Source organism: Ochotona princeps, chromosome 18 (assembly GCF_030435755.1).
Source record: "Ochotona princeps isolate mOchPri1 chromosome 18, mOchPri1.hap1, whole genome shotgun sequence".
Classification (NCBI taxonomy): Eukaryota; Metazoa; Chordata; class Mammalia; order Lagomorpha; family Ochotonidae; genus Ochotona; species Ochotona princeps.
The window spans coordinates 34,258,804-34,282,238 of record NC_080849.1 but is presented as its reverse complement, the minus strand read 5'-3'; the positions used below and the strand labels follow the sequence as shown (position 1 = coordinate 34,282,238).

The window sequence follows — 23,435 nt, the reverse complement described above, 5'->3', positions numbered from 1 at the left end:
GCTGTCCTCAACTGCTTTCCCAGGCCACAAGCAGGCAGCTGGATGGGAAGCGGGGCTACTGGGACACGAACCGGTGCCCATATGGGATCCCAGTGTATGTAAGGTGAGGCTACCATGCTGGGCCCAAGAATATTCTTTTTTTTTTTTAATTAATTTATTTTTATTAGAAAGTCAAATTGTCAGAGAGAAATATCTTCCATCTTCTGGTTCATTCCCTAAGTGGCTGCAATGAACGGAGCTCAGCCAATTCGAAGCCAGGAGCCAGGAGCCTGGAGCCTGCACCTTTGGGTGCCGGGACCCAAGCACTTGAGCCATCCTTCAACGTTTTCCCAGGCATATTATCAGGAAACTGAATCAAAAGTGGAGCAGCCAGGACTCAAGCCAGACCTCATATGGGATGCTGGTGCTGCAGATAGAAGTTTGGCTTGCTTAACCACAATGCCAATCCCTTGTCAGAAAGATATGAAGTGTAGCAGCTGGAAGCCACATTAATTTGAATCAAGACTAACACCAACAAGATGGTTCTGTAAAGTCTTAATACTTTTTAAATATCGACTTCTGTTCTTTGCCTTGCTGCGCCATCACTCACATCTGAACATATCCATCAGGGCTTTAGATATTACAACAGGTGCTGGAATGAGCTAATTCTTTATTATCTCCCGTGAGTTTTCCATGCTTCTGCAAGAAAGACATGAAAGATTGTTCATCTGCTGGTTCACTTCCCAAATGGTACCAATGGCCAGGGCTGGGCCAGGCTGAGGCCAGGAGCCAGGAGCTTCTTCCGGGTCTCCCACATGGGTTGCAGGGACTTAATAACTTAGGCTATCTTCTGCTTTCCCAAAGCAGTAGCAGGAAGCTGGATTTGAGGTGGAAAAACCTCCAATGATATGCCTGTGTTAGCGACTGTGGCTTGATCAACTGCACCACAATGCTAGTTCCAAAGAGATTTTGTGGGCCATGTGGGCTAAACTTCTCTGTAGGGAGTTTTTAAAAGACTTTCTAAGAAATTTGAGAAAGAGACTGAGAGATAGTGCCCATCTTGCTAGTTTATTTCCCAAATGTCCACAGTGGCCCCAGCCAAGAAACAAAACTAGGAGCAGGAAACTTCATCCAGGTGTCCCCTGTGGGAGGCAGGAAACCACCTACTCAGGTCCCTACCACTGCCTCACAGGATACAAAGTGGGAGTCAGAGCCAGGTATTGATGGGTGGCAGGAGGGTGGGTGAAGGGCCAGCTTAACCACCAGGCCAGATGCCCTTGCTTCATCCCTATGTACATTTTTTTTTTGTTCCTCTTAATAAACCTACCAGTGCCAAGCATCAAGTAAATGCTTACATAACTGCATACATGGAACAGGCCTAACATACTAGATATGCTTGATACAAGGTAAAAAAATCTAAATCTCTCTCCTCATTTTCCTGGCTCAGGCTAAGGTGTCCTGGGAAGTTTGTCATATGTTTCCTATCTAGATTATATTTTTAGCATTTGATCTATAAACAAAACAATATATTACACAGTGAAAATAAAATAAATGTGATAATTAAAAAAGAAGAATGCACTCACAATTTTGACAACTCATACCAACACAAGGATTTTAACCTCAAATGCAATTCACTATTTATTTTAGAAAAACTACATATCAAACTGACAGTCAGTACTCAAGCTACACCATGAAGTTTTTTTCAAATTAAATGTTTTAAAATTAAGTTTTCAAGTATGAAGAACAATAACAAATTGGAAGGTTGATGATCCCAGGTTTATCTGGAATTATGGCTACTTTCAACAATTACTGGAATGACCTTTCAAAGCAAATGCTCACAGTAATCTGTTTGTCTATGTAATAGACTATAGGCAGCTATGAGCCTGGCATTCTCAATTCAGCAGGTAAGTATGAAATGCAATGCTACAACATAACTTATTTTCTCTAAAACTTCACTAAGTAATTCCAAAAATCCAACATAACAGGAAAGCTCCCAGTGGTCATCCTCAGAATTAGGTAGACTTCTTTGATTTTTTCTTCTCTGCTTCTTCCTTTTCCTTCTCTATTTCAGTGACTTGTAATTCAATTTCTTTGGCACTGAACATCTGGAAAGAAAAAAAAATTTAAAAACAAATTTCATTATATATATTTTAATTCAGAAATTCACTATTTGTGCATTTCTATTTTTCTTTATAAGTTAATAACTTTTAAACAAAAGGTTTAAAAGTTAGCATTTGTAGCAATTACAGATAAATCCAGATTTCTGGTATTTCCAACATTATGCCAATAAAGAAAGGCAGGGGCCAATACTGTGGTGTAGCAAGCTAAGCCTTGGTCTCTGTTATAATATTCTGCATAATTTACTTTAGTTAAGCAGTTTTAATTCATAAGGGCTGACAAAAGGCAGATGAGTGATACTGTTAGACTTTCCATAAGACCAACAGACAATCAAATGGGCGAGGACAGTAATATGCCAGAAGCCTGGAGAGCCAGCAATTACGTAAGATAGGCAGCTGAAAAACCGACTGCAATTTTACCTGGATTTCACAAGATCTAAAAAGATGGAAAGAATAACAGCTTTCTGTGTGGTACCAGAAGTGAATTTACCTGAGAAAGATGCCACACTTGTAAAGGGACATTGTGACCCGAGGTGGTCAGGGAGCATAGGATTACAATTGATAGGATAATATTTGTATGAAAACTGAGTGGATATCGTTTGTACGAGAACAGCTGCGTGGACAGCACGTGAATGAGAACACTTGGTGGGCTACACAAAACAAAGGAGTTCCAAACAAGGGTATAGAAACAGTTGATGGGCTTTGTTGATAAGCTCAATACCTCCTCCCTTATCCTGCATGACCTTCGGTGTATATGATGCCATTAATAAACTTCGGCTTTCGACCATCAGAGTCCCCATGTGTTATTATTGGCTCTGTGCACCAAGTCCATCGCTGCAAGACAGTGACAACACTGAATTCACAGACTGGACTGACTCAGGAGCGTTCTGACTTACAGAAACATACACTAAATGGGCAGCTCTCTATGGAGATCTCAACACAGAAAGAGCGATAAATTCATAACAAACACAGAAATTAGTGATCATTAGACCACAGAAACCAAACAGAAGTCTCCAAGGTGTGAACTGATGCTAATGGATGTCTCATTGTTAAATGAAGATTTTCAGGGATCAACAATATTTAAAAGTTCATTAGAATACTTTGTACCAGGGCCTGGTGTGGTGGCTTAGCGGCTTAAGTCCTCGTCTTCAATGCGCCGGGATCCCATATGGGCACCGGTTCTAATCCCGGCAGCTCCACTTCCCATTCAGTTCCCTGCTTGTGGCCTGGGAAAGCAGCGGAAGACAACCCAAAGCCTTAGGACTCTGCACCAGCGTGGGAAACCGGGAGAGGTTCTGGTTCCTGGCTTCAGATCAGCACAACTCTGGCAATTGCAGTCACTTGGGGAGTGAATCATTGGACTGAAGATCTTCCTCTCTGTCTCTCCTCCTCTCTATATCTGACTTTGCAATAAAAATAAATAAGTCCTTTAAAAAAAAGAATACTTTGTACCATACATATTTTCCCTGCTTGGTTAATGACTTACCTTCAAAGGTTGGTTCCTTCTTATTATGGCAAGTTCAATATTTTTCCCACCAGACTGGACAACCTAATGTAAAACAAAGACAATACCAGGATTATTTTAGTAATTTTTGCACTTAATAAACATCAGTGGATGAGGGGAAAAAACATGCTTCTGTGAATACGCTATGTAAGATCACTTACTTCCAGCAAAGCTCTTATTGCCAATTTAATAGCTTCATTGTCATTTGCTATAGCATCTTCTGTGTAATTTTTTTCTAGAAATTCTCGAACAGTTTTAGCACTTCGGCCTATTGCATTTGCCTTGAAAAAATAAGAGGTAATTACTCATATCATTGCAATATAAGTAAATTAATGGTTATTAAGTAAAGATTTGGGGTTAGGAGTTTACTTCAGCATTCCTTAACAGAATTATAAAGTGAAAATTTTAGATTTGAAAATGTAGCAAATTGTGTTAGTTTCAAAAGCTAGCATTGTTCAATCTAAAATTGAACAATGAGATCAACATGTCCCCTGTATAAGGATGACACATAAATTTGTAAAGTGTTCAATATGTATATATATATATTTAAAGATTTATTTATTTTTATTGCAAAGACAGAATACAGAAAGGAGGAGAGACAGAGAAGAAGATCTTCCGTCCGATGATTCACTCCCCAAGTGAGCCGCAACAGGCTCGTACGCACCGATCCGATGCCGAGAACCAGGAACCTCTTCCGGGTCTCCCAAGCGGGTGCAGGGTCCCAAAGATTTGGGCCATCCTCGACTGCTTTCCCAGACCAAAGCAGGGAGCTGGATGGGAAGTGGAGCTGCTGGGATTAGAACCGGTGCCCATATGGGATCCCGGCGCACTCAAGGCGAGGACTTTAGCCGCTAGGCCATTGTGCCGGGCCCCATATATTTTTTTAAATGTCACAAACCTTTCAACAGCTTATTTGGTTACTTTTTCAGGAATCTGTAATGATGGCACAACTACCATTTTAAAATATACTAATGCTTAATACTGGCCAATGTTTTCTAGTATTTTAATGTTTCCCAACCCCCAATAACTAGAAAAGATCCAAAGGTTGATACTCCAAAAGATGTGGAGAGGAAAAAAACAGAACAACAGCAACAACAACAAAAACCCAAAAACCTTTAGCTTTGCAATATAGCACCAAAAGAAAGAAGTAAAAACACTTCAATGAGAAGAGGAAGTTTGTTTGCATGAATTACATGGAGCTTCATTTTCTTGGAATAAAGTACAGTGGTCACCTCATTGTTGATTCCTTATTTCCTTTGACTTCATAAGCCAGAGGGCTTTAATTCCATCCCCCATTATTTTTACTCTTTAGAAATTTTCACCAGATGAAAAAAAGAGGCCATGAATTTCCTCAGTGCATAGCTATAGTTAGTAAGTAGACGGTATGTGTTTTTCTTTTCTTTTTTTCAAGAGTTATTTATTTGAAAGTCAGCAGTTATAAAGAGAGAGAGATCTTCCATCCACTGGTTCACTACAAAAGTTGGAACAGGGCCTGTCCTATGCCAGGACCAGAAATGCCCTGTTCCTAGCTCTCCCATGTGGGTGCAGGGTCCCAAACCACTTGGCTGCTCTCTGCCATGTTTCCCAGGCACATCAGCAGGCAGCTGGATCAGAAACAGAAAAAGAACAGCTGAGACTTGAACTGGCACACACCTGGGATGCCAGGGTGGTAGGACCTGCTACATGAAAGCTGGCCCTGGAAAATGGACTCTAAAAAAATAATAAAGATTTATATATTTTTATTGAAAACACAGCTATAGAGGGACAGAACTCCCACCCTGAAAAGCCACCACAGACCTGGTGCTCCCTGTGGCCTCCACTGAGATCTCCAAGGAGATCCCACTGCTGCCTAATGGGTCCCTCCGTGCCCAATGCTGAGTCCTTCCCTTCACAGAAGGCTGATCCCAGCAGCACTTCCTGCGCACTTCCCAGAACAATAATCTTTGTCACTGAACTGGTTTTTCATGGAATTTAAACTTTATAGTCTATGTTGATCATGCTTCTTCTAAGACACACATCAAGAAAATCAAGTATAGGTGGGCACTGTGGTATAACAAATAAAGCTGCTGCCTGCAGTGCTGGTATCCTATATGGGCACTGGTTTGAGTCCCTGCTTGCTGCTCCACTTCCTATCCAGCTTCCTGCTAACACACCTGTGAAAGCAGCAGCAAATGGCCAAAATGCCTGGGCCCCTTGCACGCAGTTAGGAGGTCTGGAAGAAGCTTCTGGCAACTAGCTTTGGACTGGCCAAGCTCAGACTGTTATGGCCATTTGGGGAGTGAACTAGCAGATGGAAGATTTGTATCTTTCTCTCTGTAACTTGGCCTTTCAAATAAATAAATGAATAAATCTTACGAGAGAGAGAGAGAGAGAGAGAGAGAGAAAATCTTGTAAGCTGCACTGGTTTCCTGGCTGTCTGCCCTAGGTAGCGATGTGATCCTGGGCTGATGCATATAAAGCATTCTTTCTCATTTAAAGGCTTTGAACTTACAGAATAAATCCTGGATATGTTTGTTCAGCTTCATAAGGAAAAGCGATATGATAGCAAATAACAAACTTTACTTATAATTACATTTATTACAATTATTTATTACATTTTGTTTATCTTTAATTTGTGTAAGTATTTTATAAAATGTTTAATTATTATATTTTGCTACATTTGTTATATTTAATATTAATAGTTACTATTTCCATTAGCTGTGAGATATAAAAAAGAAAGTGAAGCTGGCCACGAGTTTCTCAGCACAAATAAATTAGATTGTTACATTAAATAGCTTTTAAAGTATTTTTTGGCTCTGAACTTTTTACAAAGATTTATTTATTTTTATTGGAAAGTCAGATTTACAGAGAGAAGGAGACACAGAGAAAAAGATCTTCCAACCACTGGTTCACGCCCCAAGTGGCCTCAAACGCCGGAGCTGGACCAATCTGAAGCCAGGAGCTTCTTCCGGTCTCCCACATAGGTGCAGAGGCCTACGTCCTTGGACCATTTTCTATTGCCCTCGCTGGGAGGGGAGGCTGGATGGGAAGTGGAGCGGCCAGGACACTGGTGACCGCATGGGATGCCAGCACCACAGGTAGAGGCTTAATCTTCTATGGCACACTGCTGTTGCCAAAAGAGAAAATTTTAGTACAAAATTTAAATAAATGGGTAGGTTGACATCCTTACAAATTTAAAAGCTACACTGTAAATAATAGAAAGCAGATACTTGGAAGAGTGTACAATTTTTAAAAAATTTATTTATTTGAAAGTCTCACACACATACACACACATACAGAGAAAGAGAGATTTTTCACCTGCTGGTTCACTCCCAGATAGCTACAAAAGCACAAGTAGCCTCATCCTGGTCTCCCATTTGGGTGGAATGGGCCCAGACACTTCGATCATCTTCCTCGGCTTTCTCAGGTGTATTAGTAGGCAGCTGAATTAGAAGTAGAGTAGCCAGCACTTTGAAACCAGCAGCCTGATATAGAATGTTGGCATAGTGTAGTATAGTAAACTGGCAGTTTAATCCACTGCCTCAATGCTGGCCCCTTAAGTGAAAAAAAATCTTGACTCTTGCAACTAATGGCTTATAAAATATTATTTGAAGATAAAAAAAATGTAGGCTTAGTTTTTGGTTGCTTATGAAATAATAAATACCTGAACAGCCCAAACAGCTTTTGAGTTCCCAATGAATCTGTAAGAGATTATTTCCACAGCTTCCTATTCTCAGGGGTCAGAAAATTACAGCCAGTGGGCCAGTTACCTGTGTTTCTAAATAAAGCTTTGGAAAGTAGTCACATACATTCATTTACATATTATCTACTTCTACTTTCATGTGAATATGGCAGAGTTTGGTAGTTGCAACTGACACTTTATGGTCTATGAAGCTTGAATACTTACCATCTTAGGGCTGGTATTGTGATGTAGCAGGTAAACCCACTGCCTGCAAACCTGGCATCTTGTAACGGAGCCAGTTTGTGTCTGGGCTGCTCTACTTCCAACCCTGCTAATGGGAATCAACAGCAGAGAAGGCTGAAGTGCTTGGGCCCCTGTCAATCATGTGGATGACTTGAAAGCTTCATCCATTCAGTCTTGGGTTGAGCCAAATCCAAGCCATTATAGCCACTGGGGGAATGATTAGGCAAATGGAAACACTTTTACTCTCTTATTATTTCAAACAAATAAATAAACCTTCAAAACATTTCATCATCTGTTTCTTTAAGAAAAAAATCTGGGCACCGACAGGGTTATCAACCCTGGCTACCACAGTGTACTTGGTGGGTTGGGAGTGCAATCATTGCCTGGGGAGGGGGTCTGGGGACAAGCAGGAATAGGGGCCTCCAAGGGCTTGCTTGACATATGTGGAATGACTTCTGAGGCTTCTATGGAACAAGCCACTGCATCCACAGGTAACTGAGGAAGTTGAGACAGGGCAGATCAGAAGGGGGAATCTAGAAGGTCTACCTGGATCAGGCCAAGACCTGCACACACGACAGCCAAGGCGGGGGATGTACCAGGTCAGGCTAGGTCACAGCACCCACGGGCACTGTAAGCTGTGCTTGGGGGCAAGTCTGTCTGAGGTTCTTTGGGGTTGCCGCTACTAGGCTGCAGCACTGGGGCCAGGACTGAGGGCAGGCCAGACTGGGTTATGCCATAGCACCTGCTAGTGAGTGTCAGGGTTGGGGGTGGGCCATACCAGGCTGGGCTGCACCACTGGCCAGCACTTGGGAAAACCAGGGTGCTGGGATCATGAAAACCTACTGGAGGTCTTGGGGGATGCCTCTACTGGATTGCCAAAATCCATGAGAGTTGAGGCTTGGGTAGGCAGGGTTAGGCAAGGCCACAAACCTGCTAATGCACATGAGAGCCAGGCTAGACTACAACATTCACTGGCAAGTGTTAGGGCTAGGGTTGGGCAGCAACCCCAGTGAGAAATGGACGCAGACATGGTAGGGGATCTTTGGAGTTGCCCCGACAGGCTGCAGTATCCACTAGTGTATGTCAGAGCTGGGGCTGGGCCGGGCAGTGGGAGCTGCAGCAGTTGGCAGCTTGTGCTGGGTGCTGGTGCAGTCTGACAGCAAGGGATGGTGCACATCCCACCCACCCACCCTCCCCACTTCTGCAGACACAGAAAGCAAAAACTAAAACACATATCTCACCCACCTTCACCTCCATCCTACTTGGAGACCCACATGAGTCTGCAACTTCCTCAGCTTATTGTGATCAATATTAAAATAAAATTAAAAAAAAATTAAAATAAATAATGCAAGTTAAAAAAATCACTGATCCTTGCAATTTAAACTCTTAAAAAAGTTGTGCTTCCAAAGTACTTTTGTTTGTACTTATTGGTATTTACTGTATTCTTGGTTTTTTTAACAGCTGTATAATTTTTATCTGAAAGAAAGAGTGAGAGTATGCGCCTGTCAGTTCACTTCCCAAATGCCCAGAGTGGCTGGAACCAGAGCAGGCCTACATTAGGCTGAAGTAGGAAGCTAGGAATTTCATCAAGGACTCCCCAGTGGATAGTAGACACCCAACCATCGGAGCCATCATCTGCTGCTTCCCAGAGTTCGTGTCAGCAGGAAGTTGGAATCAAATATAGAGCCAGGCCCTGCTGGGACAAATGCCTGTCCCCACACTATTGTTGAAAGAGATCAGGATCCTTGGTTCCTAAGGCAAAGTTGTTTTAAAGACTCTCTATGCAGCTGGGAATCTTGAAACAAAGTAGCATCTTTCCAAGGACAGAGAGCATGGCTTGCTGTAGATGTAGCAGCTTCTCCCTGCTTAGTTGTCCTCATGAGCAGGAGATCACTGTGCACAGCATCCAATCAGGTCACACACATCAACCCCATGGGAGCTCGGGACAAAAGGAGTCTATGCAAATATGGCAACATTCATTCTGCTTGCTGTACCATAAGTCCATTGTTCTTTAATTCAAAGGGCCTTGTATCTTTGGTGGTTATCCAAGAAAGTTAGCAGCAGGTTAATTTTTTAGTATGTAAGCACAATAGAGTATAATCAAATCCAGACTCAATAATTAGAAACTAAAACTGAGAAATATAAAAAATATTTAATTCACTTAAAAATACTAACCTCAGTACTTGCTAAAGTCGGTTTGGTCTGCTGAAACAAAATAACGCAGATTGGATAGTTCAGAACAGCAGAAGTTAATTCACTCAAGTTCTGGAGATTAGAAGTCTGAGATCCAGGTGTTGGCCACTTTGGTTTGTCCTGAGGGCTTTCTTCCTGGCTTGCAGAGGGCTGTGTTCCCAGCAGGTGCTCCCGCGACCTCTCTTCTATGGGTGTGAGTGCACGTGTATGCCAAAGACAGTGTCTCTTTCTCTGACAGCAACCAAACCAACCAGATCAGGATCCTCCCTTACATTCTTGTAATTATTTTCCTAAAGGCCTTATCTCCAAAGTCACATTGGTGGTTAGGATTCCATCCTAGGAATTGTAGGATACATAGTTTAGTCCATAATCTATTAAAATGAAGAGTATGCTTCTGTGAAAAAATCTTATCAAAAATTTTTCAAGAGGAATCTTCGTATCTGGATTCCTAAGTGAAGGCTATATTTTATTTTAAGACTTTTAAATTTTTACTGGAAAGTCAGATTCATAGAGAGAAGGACAGACAAAGATCTTCTGTCCACTGGTTCACTCCCCAAGTGGCTGCAATGATCAGAGCTGAACCAATCTGAAGCCAGGAGCCATGAGCTTCTTCTGAGACTACTACATGGGTGCTGCGTCCTTGACTTTTCCCAGGCCATAAGCAAGGAACTGGAAGGGAAGTGGAGCAGCCGGGACTTGTACCAGTGCCCATATGGGATCCCAGCACATAGCAGGCAGGGACGTTAGCCACTAGGCCACTGTGCCAGGCCCTGTATATGCTTTTCAGATTTATTTGGAAAGTAGAGTTGCAGAGAAAAGAGAGATAAAAAGAGAAAAAAATTGGGCCCGGCGGCGTGGCCTAGGTGCTAAAGTCCTCGCCTTGAATGCCCTGGGATCCCATATGGGCACCGGTTCTAATCCCGGCAGCTCTACTTCCCATCCAGCTCCCTGCTTTTGGCCTGGGAAAGCAGTCAAGGACGGCCCAATGCTTTGGGACCCTGAACCCGCGTGGGAGACCTGGAGGAGGTTCCTGGTTCCTGGCTGTTGTGGCTCACTTGGGGAGTGAATCATTGGATGGAAGATCTTCCTCTCTGTCTCTCCTCCTCTCTGTATATCTGACTTTGTAATAAAAATAAATAAATCTTTTAAAAAATGTTTAAAAAAAAAGAGAGAGAGAAACAATTCTGCCCTTTGGTGATTCACTCCCTAAATGCCTGCAACAGCCAGGCATTTCAAACTAGCAGCTTCAAACTCCATGAGATCCTCTCAAGGTGAGTGCAGGAACCTAAGTATTTGGGCAATCTTGTGCTGCTTTTCTAGTCACATAAACAGGAAGCTGGATGGGAAGTGAAACAGGATGCTGGTGTTGTAGGTGGTATTTAACACGCTACATCAAAACATCAGGAGGAATATTTTCTTAATTATTTATTTTTATTTGAAATATTTTTACAGAGTGAAGGAGAGATTTTCCATTTACTGGTTCACTCCCCAAATGACTGCATATGCTGGAGCTGAGCCAATCCTAAGCCAGGAGTTAGGAGCTTCTTCCAGGTCTCCCACATGAGTGCAGGAGTCCAGGTCCTTGAGCCATCTTCCACTGCTTTCCCAGGTCCTAAGCAGGGTGCTGACTGGAAGTGGAGCAGCCAGACATGAACCAGTGCCACACAGGATGCCAATGCTTCAGGAGGAGGATTTAGCCTGTTGAGCCACGGTACCAGCCCCATCATAATAAATATTTTAATGCCCTTCTCAGAAAAGTGTGACCATTAGGAGGTGCTAGTTTCTAAAAAGTTAATTTCAGGGACCAGTGCCGTGGCAGAGTAGACTAATCCTCTACCTGCTGCACTGGCATCCTACATGAATAAGAGTTCTTGTCTTATATGCTTCATTTCTGATCCAGCTCCCTGGTTATGGCCTATGAAAGTAGATAAGCATGGCTCAAGTCCTTGGGAGCCTGCACTCACATGGCAGACCCAGAAGAAGTTCCTGGCTCCTGGTTTCAGATCAGCTCAGCTCTGATTTGGGGAGTGAACCAGTGGGTAAGAGATCTGTGCCCCCTTCTCTCTGCAACTCAGTCTTTCACATTAAAAAAAAAAAAAAAACTTTGAAGTTAATTGCAATGTGGAAACTACAACCTTATAAGTGAATTTTTTGTTTTCTGTATTAAATCTCTCGGTTTACTCTACTGTAAAATAAACTAATAAATATTTAAAATTTTCTGGATTTGATTTCTAATAGTTAAAGGGAACTGCAAAATCTATACGATTTTTTAAAGATCTGTTTATTTTTATTGGAAATGTAGATTTACAGAGAGAAGAGAGACAGAAACATCCTCCATCTATTGGTTCACTCCCCAAAATATCATAATAGCCAGAACTCAGCCAATCCAAAGCTAGGAGCTAGGAGCTTCTTTCTTCCAGGTCTCCCTGCACACAGGTGAAAAGTCCCAAGGATTCGGGCTATCCTCTGCTGCTTTCCCAGGCCACAGGCAGGGAGCTGCATGGAAAGTGGAGCAGCTGGGACATGAACCAACAACCCTATGGGAGCCTGGCACCAGCACAGGGAGGATTAGCCATTTGAGCTACTGCACTGGGCATGTGTTTGTTTTCAATAGTATTTAATCTTACAACAATTTTTTAAAGATGTGTTTATTTTTATTGGAAAGTCAGATTTACAGGGAGGAGAGACAAAGATCTTCCATCTGCTAATTCATTCCCTAAATGTCCACAATGGCTGGGGCTGAGGCAACCCAAAACAGGAGCCAACAGCTTCTTCCAGGCTTTCCACTCATGGACCTAAGGCTTTGGGCCATCCTCTGCTGCCCTCCTAAGCTACAAGCAGGGAGCTGGATGGGAAGTGGAGCAGACAACACACGAATTGCTGCCCACATGGTATGCTGGTGATTTCAGCTGGAGGATTAGCCAGTTGAACCATTGCAATGTCCTCCCCCACCAATAGTTTGTAATATCATGTTTTGGTTATTTTTAAAACTTTTTTAAAGATTTATTTTATTTTCATTATAAAGTCAGATATACAGAGCAGAGGAGAGACAGGAAGATCTTCCGTCCAATGATTCACTCCCCAAGTGACTACAATGGCTGGAGCTGAGCCAATCCGGAGCCAGGAGCCAGGAACTTCTTCCGGGTCTCCCATGTGGGTGCAGGGTCCCAAGACTGCGCCGTCCTAGACTGCTTTCCCAGGCCCCAACCAAGGAGCTGGATGGGAAGTAGAGCTGCCGGGATTAGAACCGGTGCCCATATGGGATCCCAGCACGTTCAAGGCGAGGACTTTAGCACCTAGGCCATGGCGCTGGGCCCTTTAAAACATTTTTTCAATGAGTTTTTGCAGAGGTCTGAAATTTTGACTCATTTGATTTCTAAAACATTAAGTAATTGTGTTCATTAATTTCGTCATTCATCCCATCACAAAGCTGTGCTATTGGGAAACTGTCACACTCACTGTGGGAAACACACATATCACCAAAATAAACAAGATCTGTAAAAAAGGCTAATGCCAGGTTTATTCAAGGAAGTAAACGAGTACGTTGACCCGGGAAACACACCCCAAAGACTTTCAATGAATCCTGGGGAAATGTCCCAGTGTGGTCCAAACTCTGGTCATAATTTACCTCTTACAACAGTGTGGATATTTGGGGCCTTTGGGTAAACGGGGAAATTTCATACTTATTAGAGATTAGAATGTGATTGGCTAAAACCACCTTCAGAGATGGGGAGGTTATTGTCTCCAGAAAAATGCTGTTGCAAACAGGTTTCTGACTAATTTAAGGAGGGCATTTACAGGAATGGATAAGGAATGTGTAGATAAACGACAAAGGATTGCTCAAGGTTGCTCTTTCGCTAGGACAAAACACAACTTTTGTGCACATCAGGCAAGTCAAAATGACCTAATAGATAAGATTAATAGCTCTGGTGACTCCTCAGAGAGAGCTCACCACACATTTCTTTTGAACACTTTGCAAGATTTGTGAGTGCAATTTGTTCTCACATGTTTTCTAAAATTCTACCTTTCCTTGAAAACCTGAGTTTCGTCACTGGTAACACATACAGCCAGTTGTTTCCTGAGAATGGTAGGCTTAGCATGTCCATCATTGGGAATGTGTCCTGCCAAATCTCCAAGTCTGAATAACCACAGTTATTTGTTATTTTGTTAAGTAAAAATGAAGTTACACTACACAACAGGGTATTTTAACTTGCAATTTAATCACAAATTTGCTTTTCCTCAAGATAATTCTCTATACTTAGAGCACACATAGTGCCTTATGATTTCAATTTCACTATTGTTAAAAATGTGTGTGCTTGAATCAAGATTTAATAATAATTTTCAGTTTCATCAGATATAATTTATATAAAATTAAATTTATTTGTTAGCTTACTAAAAGAGCTGTAAGGAATGAATGCTATTTAGGATTAATCCGCCAACAATCTAGTCTGCTTTGAATTTTATGTTATTAGTGCACATGTCCACACAGTGAAAAGAGAAATCCTGTCTTATCATGTAGTGGTTTAAATACCTGCCCTTGGAAACTCAAGCAGTAGTGCCAAAATCCTTTAGGTTAATGGCACTGAGAGGGTGCACATTTATTTCAATTCTGGTGTCTTTTGGGTTAGTGCTGCCGTGGCTGAATCCACGTGACTTTACAAGAAGGGACAGCACACAGACACACCTGCTTCCTGGGGTGCCCTGCCTCACCTCAGGACTCTGCCATCTGAAAACTTCTACCAGACCAGGCTGCTGCACTTTGCATCTCCAGAACCAGGAGCCAAAATAAGTCTTTTTCCATTATAAAGCAGCCTGCCTCGGTTACTTCATCATAGTAATGAAACCAAATATAGTACTATAGTGAAAAAAGTTTTCTCATGAAACTTTTTATTTTTCATAAAAAAAAAATCCACTGTGGATCCTGCTCATGGCCATTTGGAACATCATCTATGACTTTAGTTACTTGTGGGAAATAAGATGAGAAAAACAGTGATTTTGGCCAATCACATGATTACAGTGCTGGAACTGGCAACACTGTTCCAAGTCAGACTCTGTACAGATCAAAGGAAGTGATGAGAACATCAGAGCAGAGAGAGGGTACCTGAGACCCTTGCAAGTACTGATTTGGGACCATGAGCTGTCTGTGTTAATGTCAGGACGGATCTAACTAGCCCAGGCTAGTGACTAAAAGGCTGATGGCCCTGTCTGCCATAGCCTGCTTGGCTGGAAGCTTTCTGAAGTTCCTAGGAGTAAGCTTAGTCTTGCTATTCAGTTCCTCTTGAAACCACAGGACAAAGAAGGTACCTGCTTAGTGCACATCTCTACCAGCAGATCAGGCATCTGCAGGCTCTTCAGAGACAGACCTGACGGGGCGCCAAGTCCTAGACTGGGTTATCCCGCAACTCAGTGACTCAGCCTGTAGTTGACTTTGAGTAGGAGGCAACTACATGATTGCTTTTCCATGCCCTTGGCAACTAGCTTGGGTTGGTCACCGTAAGCTGGTCCTTTACCCATGTACACCTAAATGTCTGCATGCTGTGAACTGTCTCCAAGCTTCCCAGTAAACATATTCAAAGAGGTCTTGGATAGTTAGCCCTGGGTAGTGCTTCATGGAGGACTTGCATAGGTAGACCAGCTCATCAAGTGTGATGTACATGCTGCTGGCATCATTAGGTCACCTGAACTCAGGTCATACATTTCAGATCTCAAGAACTCAAAAACAACATGTAAATGCCAACTGCATTCTTTTTTGTTTTTAAGATTTATTTATTTTTATTGCAAAGTCATATATACAGAGAGGAGCTGAGACAGAGAGGAAGATCTTCCATCCAATGATTCACTCCCCAAGCGGCTGCAGCAGCCAGAGCTGAGCAGATCCGAAGCCAGGAGCAAGGAGCCTCTTTCAGGTCTCCTGCACGGGTGCAAGGTCCCAAGGCTTTGGGCCGTCCTCGACTGCTTTCTCAGGCCATTAGCAGGGAGCCGGATGGGAAGTGGAACAGCCACAATACAAACCGGCGCCCACATGGGATCCTGGCTCATAGAAGATAAAGACTTTAGCCACTAGGCTACCATGCCACTAGGCTACTTTAGCCAGTAGGCTACTGCAACATTTACTGCAGCCTGAATAATGTCATCATGGAGGAATATGAAAAAGACCACAAACATGGAAAACACAGGCACTTTTGCTTGTAACATCCTGGAAAATAAGCAGTACTGCTGAAGATTGTGATTGGGTAAGGAAGTGGTGTGTTTGTGTGTGTTCTAATCCGCACAGCCCCACTTCCCATCCAACTCCCTGCTTGTGGCCTGGGAAAGCAGTTAAGGACAGCCCAAAGCTTTGGGACCCTGCACCTGTGTAGGCGACCCAGAAGAGGCTCCTGGCTTCAGATTGGCTCAGCTCTGGACGTTGAGGCCGCTTGGGGAGTGAATCATTGAATGGAGGATCTTCCTCCCTATCTCTCCTCCTCTCTGTATATCTACCTTTCCAATAAGTAACTAAGCAAGTAAATAAATAAATAAGTAAATCTTCTTTTTAAGAAAAAAGATGGACTCCCCAATGAAGCTGTTAAATGCATCTTGACAATAGGATGCTGGACTCTGTGCCATTGTCTGTAACTGCAATGTCAGGATACATTTAAATAGCAGAATGATGGACTTATGAGTGTTTATGAAGGACTGTATTATAATAAATGGTAAATCAGTGTGGGAGAGAAGACTTACAGAGGGGAAAGGGAAGCCTTAGAGCCTACGAAACTACCATGAACTACCACAAACTACCATGGCTAAGACAAATAAATACTAAAACAAGAGTGTTCAATTTCAATTAGGTGAAAAAACTCTGGAGATTTGTACAGCATAGTGACTATAGGTAATAAAACAAAAATTTATGCTTGAAAATTGCCTAAAGAGATTTTAAATGTTTTCATCACACATATGTGAGGCGAAAAGATATGTCAATTGGCATAATTTATTCATCCTGCAATGCATACATATATCAAAACACCACATTTGCTATCACAAATATGTACAATTATTCATTTGCCTTTAAAATGTCACAATAATATTTGCATAATGTGAAAACATGAAGGAAAAAAAAAAGTCTATTTTCTTACTGCATTTGACCTGGCGGCTGTCAGGAGCTTTGTGGCCACTTGCCAATGTGACTGTCAGCTTGTTATGGAAGAGGCAGCAGTTTGGCTGGAAGAGAACTGACTCTGGATATGATCTTCCCTTACCTGTGTCAAATGCTTCTGACAGTCCTCTTCGCCACGAACTCAACTCACTGCTTCCTTCATCATCATGGTAGCTCACAGAACAGTGCTCCTGAGCAGGGACTTGCCCTTGAGGGAGCAGGGGACTGGGCGTATGCCCACAGGAGTCAGTAGAGCTACTGGTATATGAAAGGGTCAGGAAAAAGGTACTTAGGGGTTTTTCTGGGATTCATTCTTGTATTCCCACATAAATAAAGTTTTAAAACTAGGTAAGGTGCACATGATCACAAATGGTCCAGGAACCTCAGAAACAAAATCTGTGTCACAAATCAAGTAAAGAAACCTAGCAAACCTAGTGTTCATATCAGATCTTCTATTCTCATTTCTGCAGCAGGTTAAGTGGCCCGTTTCCCTCTTTCTTTCTCTCTTTCTCCCTTCCTTCCTTTTTTTTTTTTTTTAAGATTTATTTATTCTATTACAAAGTCAGATATACAGAGAGGAGGAGAGACAGAGAGGAAGATCTTCCGTCCAATGATTCACTACCCAAGTGACCACAACGGCCGGTGCTGCGCTGATCTGAAGCCGGGAACCAGGAACCTCTTCCAGGTCTCCCACGCGGGTGCAGTGTCCCAATGCATTGGGCCGTCCTCGACTGCTTTCCCAGGCCACAAGCAGGGAGCTGGATGGGAAGTGGAGCTGCCAGGATTAGAACCTGCGCCCATATGGGATCCCGGGGCGTTCAAGGTGAGGACTTTAGCTGCTAGGCCATGCCGCTGGGCCCCCTTTCTTCCTTCCTTTCTTTCCTATAGAAAGAAAGACATATAGAGAGAAAGCTCTTCCATGCACTGGTTCACTCCCCAAGTGGCCACAAATGCCAGAGCTGATCTGATCTGAAATTAGGAGCCAGGAGGTTCTTCTGGGTCTCACATGCGGGTCTAGGGTCCCAAGGCTTTAGGCTGTCCTCGATTGCTTTCCTATGCCACAGCAGGAAGCTGGATGGGAAGCAGGGCCGCTGGAATTAGATCCGGCACCCGTATGGGATCCTGGCACATGCAAGGAGAGGACTTCAGCCACTATGCTATCATGCCAGGCCTCTTACCTGTAGTTGCTAAGACTATAACCTTGCATTGAATAGTGTCAGTGCCTGAACTGTGTTCTTAGCAGACAACTGCACTGTTCATCCAGGCTATCTGGTATGACAGAATGTTTTTAAAAATGACAAAACAAGATCCAGAAAATAAAATGTTTTGTGACTTTCACAAGTTGAAGAACAGATATCAGAATTTAGTCATTGACTCTAAGACAGGTATCACAATACAGTGGAAAGAACACTGGATTAGCATACAGAGGATCCTAACTTTTTTTTTTTTTTTAAAGATTTATTTTATTTTTATTACAAAGTCAGACATACTGAGAGGAGGAGAGACAGAGAGGAAGTGGAGCTGCTGGGATCAGAACCAGCGGCCATATGGGATCAAGGCGAGGACCTTAGCCACCAGGCCACGCTGCCGAGCCCGGATCCTAACTTTTAATCCCAGTATTGCTACTTACATTAATTACAGGGTGTGGGCTTAGGAAAAAAAATCACTTTAACTCTGAATTTCAGTTACCAAATGCAAAATAAAAAGTTCTCAAATGTTTTTGCTACAAATTTAGAAAAAAAAAATATCTGCACAATACTTTTTTACAATATGTAAAAATGTTCAATGATGGGGCTAGTGATGTTGCATAGTCAGTTAAGCCTCCACCTGTGGTGCTGGCATTCCACAAAGACACTGGCCCATGCTCCAGATGCTCCACTTCTAGTAGAGCTTCCTGCAACAGCCTAGGAAAGTAGTGGAGGATGGCCCAACCCATGTGGGAAACCTGAAAGAAGTTCCTGGCTCCTGGCTTCAGAATGGCTAAGCTCTGGCTGTTGCAGCCATTTGGGGAATGAACCTGTGAATGGAAAATCTACTTCTTTGTCTCTCCTTTTTCTGTAATTCTGCCTTTCAAACAAAAGTGAAATAGTTCTTAATAAAATAGTTAAATGATGGAGAGGGCTGTGTGTTTACACACCCATCACATTCCTGCCTACCATGTGACCTGAAGACCCTGGAGCAGAGCATAGTTTCAGATGATGACAATTAAAGTAATCCCTACTAATGTAAAAATTCTATAATTTTCCAAGGTAAAGCATTTCTGCATGTGTTTGAAAACAACCAAATTTTTAAAGTTATGTAAACTTGCAAATTGTGTTACACTAAAATGAAAGGTAATGATACTTGTAAATACACTGATAAAGACTTCAAAATACTGAGTGTAATAACTTCTCTCATTACAGGACACAGATTTGATAAGTCAAATCCAGTTGAGTCATCCATTAGTATCTATGGAGAATGAATCCACGGAGGGTTGATTCCAGAGACGACTTCTGCATCCCCTAATAGCAAAACCTGCAGATGTTCAAGTGTCTTACATAAAATGGCATATTATTTACATAAAATCTAAGCCCATGCTCCTATGCACTTTAAATCATTCCTATGTTACTCATAATGTCAAATACAATGTGAATGCTCTGTATTTTTCAAAACCATTAATATTAAGCAAATAGTGACCAGAAAATAGCTTGCACATATTCAGTAAAGATGCTGAAAGCAGCATTTTCAGTCTGCAGTTGGCTGAATCCACAGATGTGGAAACTATAGTTAGATATGGAGAGCTGACTATTCCCATGAAGGATTTTTAATTGGTAGATTATTTTTCTACAGCAGGGATAGCTATTCCCTCTAAGTACCAAACAGATTACCTAAATAGACTAAAAAGCGATGTGCAGCTGACACACATATTCTGGTTTTGTTTGCTGGCCTACTTAACCAGTAATAAAACACAATCTCATTAGTGAAGTTAGCTTAAATCAGTCTTTTACCTAGGTACGAAGACCACAGCAACATTTCTCCTTTAATTTATCTGTATTTTTGCAACAGTAAAATAAACTTCACATAAAATATTTAAAGCTTGGATATTTACAGATTTAGTGAAGTAAAAATCATTTGTGTTAAATTCTATTGCATGACTCAGGGCAAGGGGTGGGCCTGGTAGGGGATCTATGGGTACCTTCCTGCTAGACTGCAGCTGCAACCAGTGTGCACAAGAGCAGGGCTGGGGGTAGGGTGGCCCAAGCTAGGCAAGGCTGCAGCACCCGCTGGCAATCAGTGGGGATGGGGCAGGCCAGGTAGAGGTTCTTCAGGGTCACCCCAACTAGGCCGCAGAATCCACCAATGAGACTGAGAGTTGGACATGGGGGTGGGAGAGACTGGGCTAGGCTGTAGCACCTGCCAGCATGTACAAAAGCCATGGCTGTGGATGACCCAGGAAGGGGTTAACTGGAGTCACCCTGACTAGGCCACATTACTTACTGGTGCATGCAAGAGCTGGATGTGGGGGCAGGACTAATCAGGGTGCTATACACATTGGTATGTGCATTGCTGGTGCAGTGGATAGGCTGAACCTAATCCTGTACCAACTAGTGCACAAAAGAGTCAGGTTTGGGGACCTCCCTGTCAATGCTTCTTAGGAGGCTCCCCAACTGGACTGACCTCAGGAGAAATCACAAAGACATGTGTTCCCACCCTGAACTGGGTCGCAGGACTGGGCCGCCTTGATGTCTGACTCATGTGCAATATACTCAGATGCACTCAAAAGACAAGATAGGCAGCTCATTTAAGGCAAGACAGGATTTAAAGTACCTCATCAAAAGATGTAAAGCAGGACAGGTTGAACAACACTCCTGGCCAGGCTTTACAGCAAGCATCTACTCCTGTGGACACACTGAGGTAGACATAGCCAACCAACAGACCTTACAGAGAATTTCTTACCTCTTGTGCAATGAAGTTGACAACTTTTCAGAACAATCTAGATCACTCAAGAACATTCTTCCCCATTTTGGCATCTCCAAGGTGACCTCAAACAACTGTCTCTGTTCTGAGTGCTAATGTGATTTGACAGCAAGGAGTGCTGCACTTCCCTCGGCCACCCCAACTCCCCAACACAGGACAAAAGACAGGAACATTGATCTCACCCACCTTCCCCCCAATTAAGGTGGGCCCTCTCCAACCTAGTTGGATGCCCACATGGGTCTGCAACCCCTTTACCCATGTAATCAGTATTAAAATAATAACAATAGAAAAAGGAAAAAAAATGATACAAAAAATATTTGTAATATAGTCGTACACGCAAAAATTCACTTGTGGAAACTGCTACCAGTTTCTCTAAGCTCTAGACTTTTGTACTGGATTAGAGTGCCACCAATAAACAGTAGCTGGGTCCTAAAACAAGAGTAACAATTTATCCAGAAATCAAACTATATTTCAGGAATTCTGTGATGATCGTTGCTAAAGCGCAAACATGAAAGTATAGATTTATACCTTGGGGGTACTCAGACTACTAGTTAAGAGTGTACATCAGGTTTTTCAGAATGGAACTTATATGTACATTGAATGTTTTATTAGAAGCCAGAGTATTTCTACCTATAGCATGCATCTATATGGAACAACAATACTTTGGGGGGTTGGTGGGATGGCTCAACTGGCTAGTTTTCACCTTCAAGTGTTGGCATCCTATATGGTTCATGTTCCAGGTTCCAGCTGCTCCATTTCCCAACCAATGCCCTGCTTATTGCGTGGGACAGCAGTGGAGGACGGCCCAAATCCTTACAATCCTGCACCGTCATGGGAGACCCAGAGCAAGCTCCTGGTCTTGGATTGGCTCAGCTCTAGCCTTTGTGGCCATTGGGGAGTGAACCAGTGGATGGAAGATTTGTCTCTCCTCTTCTCTGTAAACCTGCCTTTCCAATAAGAATAAATCTTTTTTTTTTTAACTCACTAATTTGGAAGAATGAACAATGAATAGGAACTCGACACAGTATTTCTCTAATTTGGCCATTTATAGATGCTTAAGTTTGTCACATTGTTTCAAAAGATAGAAGAACCTGTGGTTAATAAAGCAAGATGTTCATTTATCTAAAACTGTCATCATTTCTGGCTAGCTAAGTGGGTATGTTTTTGAAGTTTGTGATACCATCAATATTTTTGTGCAATATAATTTTGTCAGGTCCCTGAGAGCAATAGGCATTTTCAGTGAATACTTACTCAGCTTCTGAAATGAATCAGTATAATCATGACCCACCTTCCAAGCATGGTAAGTACCAGAAGGATCTGTCTGATATAATCTTGGGATGCCATCATCATCAAAACCTACAATTAAGGCAGAAATACCAAAAGGTCTTCGTCCATTACTCTGGGTATATTTCTGAAAAATAAAAAGTATTTTTAGGATAACACTGTTATTTATCAGATTAAAAATTCTAATAACAAAGCATTGCTGCCAAATATCTGACTTTCCCAATTCTTCCCATTTTCTGATCAGTTTAAGGCTTAACTCAATTCAAAATGAAATTTTAAACTATAGTACAAGGTTTATAAAGGTAAAATCTCAAGTTTGTTATGTGTAGTTTAACACTGGCCTCTTGTTTCCATGCTAACAATATTGCAATCTCTTCAACACAGCAGGAATTGTGTGTTTTAGCCATAGCTTTCTGGTTCTCAGTAAAGCTGATTTTCAAGTGACGCGTTTTTAAGCATTTCATCTATTTCCCTTGAATACACTAAAGTCATTATTATTATTTTCAAGTATTCTGACTCAACCTTATTATTATCAGGTGTAATCTGTTCACTGTGTATCAACTTATCTCTACTTCGAACTGCAATATTATATTTTTCAGTTCCAAGGCAAGAAAACCTTTATTTCTCTTGGAGGAATAAAAAGCCTGCTTTTTTCTCAAAGACAATGGGGCACTGGAAACCAGTTTTAATATTTTTTTATTTTAGTGTCAGGAAACTTGGTGGAGTTAAGTTCCAAATGCTGGCGTTAACGTGACACCAGTATTCTTCACAGGTGTGCAGAGGCATTCCTGATAAGAAGCTAACGACTAAATCCACAGGCAACTTCACATTACTGAGAATCTATGCCTGTCTGTAACTTGTGGACCACGGGCAGCTTTGTACTAAATTTGTGCCTTATCAAGGTGTCATATCTATATTCATCTTTTATAGTTATTTCTATAAGTCACTTCAATGATTGAAAGGAAATAATTGTCTATGAATATAAATCAACTCTTGAAGAACAGAATTTGAATTCTTTTGTACTTCCTAACATTTCCAATTCAAACCTAGGCATGAAGAAAATCTTTATAGCATTCATAGTAGAGAAACTTATTTATTTGCCGAGTCAATCATTTTTTTAGTGAAAAGGTAATACATACATAATGGCAAACCAATCTGAAGGTACACGGGGTATACATGGGATGCACACATTCCAACCCAGAGCCCCAGGCCTCCCAACAGCAACAGCCTGAGTTAGAGACCCATGACTGTTCACATAAATATTCTCTGCATGCACAGCTGTGATATTCTAGAAGGAAATCTAAATGCCACACTTGGGAACCTTACATAAACAGTGTTCTAGCCCCACTTCTTCCTGGTACATGC

The 23,435-nt window shown here is 42.0% G+C and overlaps 1 protein-coding gene and 1 non-coding gene across 3 annotated transcripts in view; one reads left to right on the top strand and one right to left on the bottom strand.

The window, feature by feature from the left end:
* Positions 1-1,634: 1,634 nt before the first annotated feature.
* PSMA8 (proteasome 20S subunit alpha 8) overlaps positions 1,635-23,435 on the bottom strand; it is a 39,464-nt gene continuing 17,663 nt past the window's right edge. The window contains exons 4-7 of one of the 2 annotated variants that reach the window (XM_058676921.1): positions 22,075-22,197; positions 3,762-3,881; positions 3,583-3,645; positions 1,635-2,084 (exon numbers count right to left, since the gene is read on the bottom strand). In XM_058676921.1, the coding sequence (XP_058532904.1) occupies positions 1,992-2,084; positions 3,583-3,645; positions 3,762-3,881; positions 22,075-22,197 (399 nt within the window). In that variant the 3' untranslated portion in view covers positions 1,635-1,991. The remainder of the gene's footprint in view (positions 2,085-3,582; positions 3,646-3,761; positions 3,882-22,074; positions 22,198-23,435) is intronic. The other variant, XM_004579577.4, reaches the window with a different exon arrangement.
* On the top strand, positions 4,033-4,136 carry LOC118758127 (U6 spliceosomal RNA). Its single transcript, XR_004995550.1, has one exon. It is a non-coding gene; the product is annotated as a U6 spliceosomal RNA (small nuclear RNA).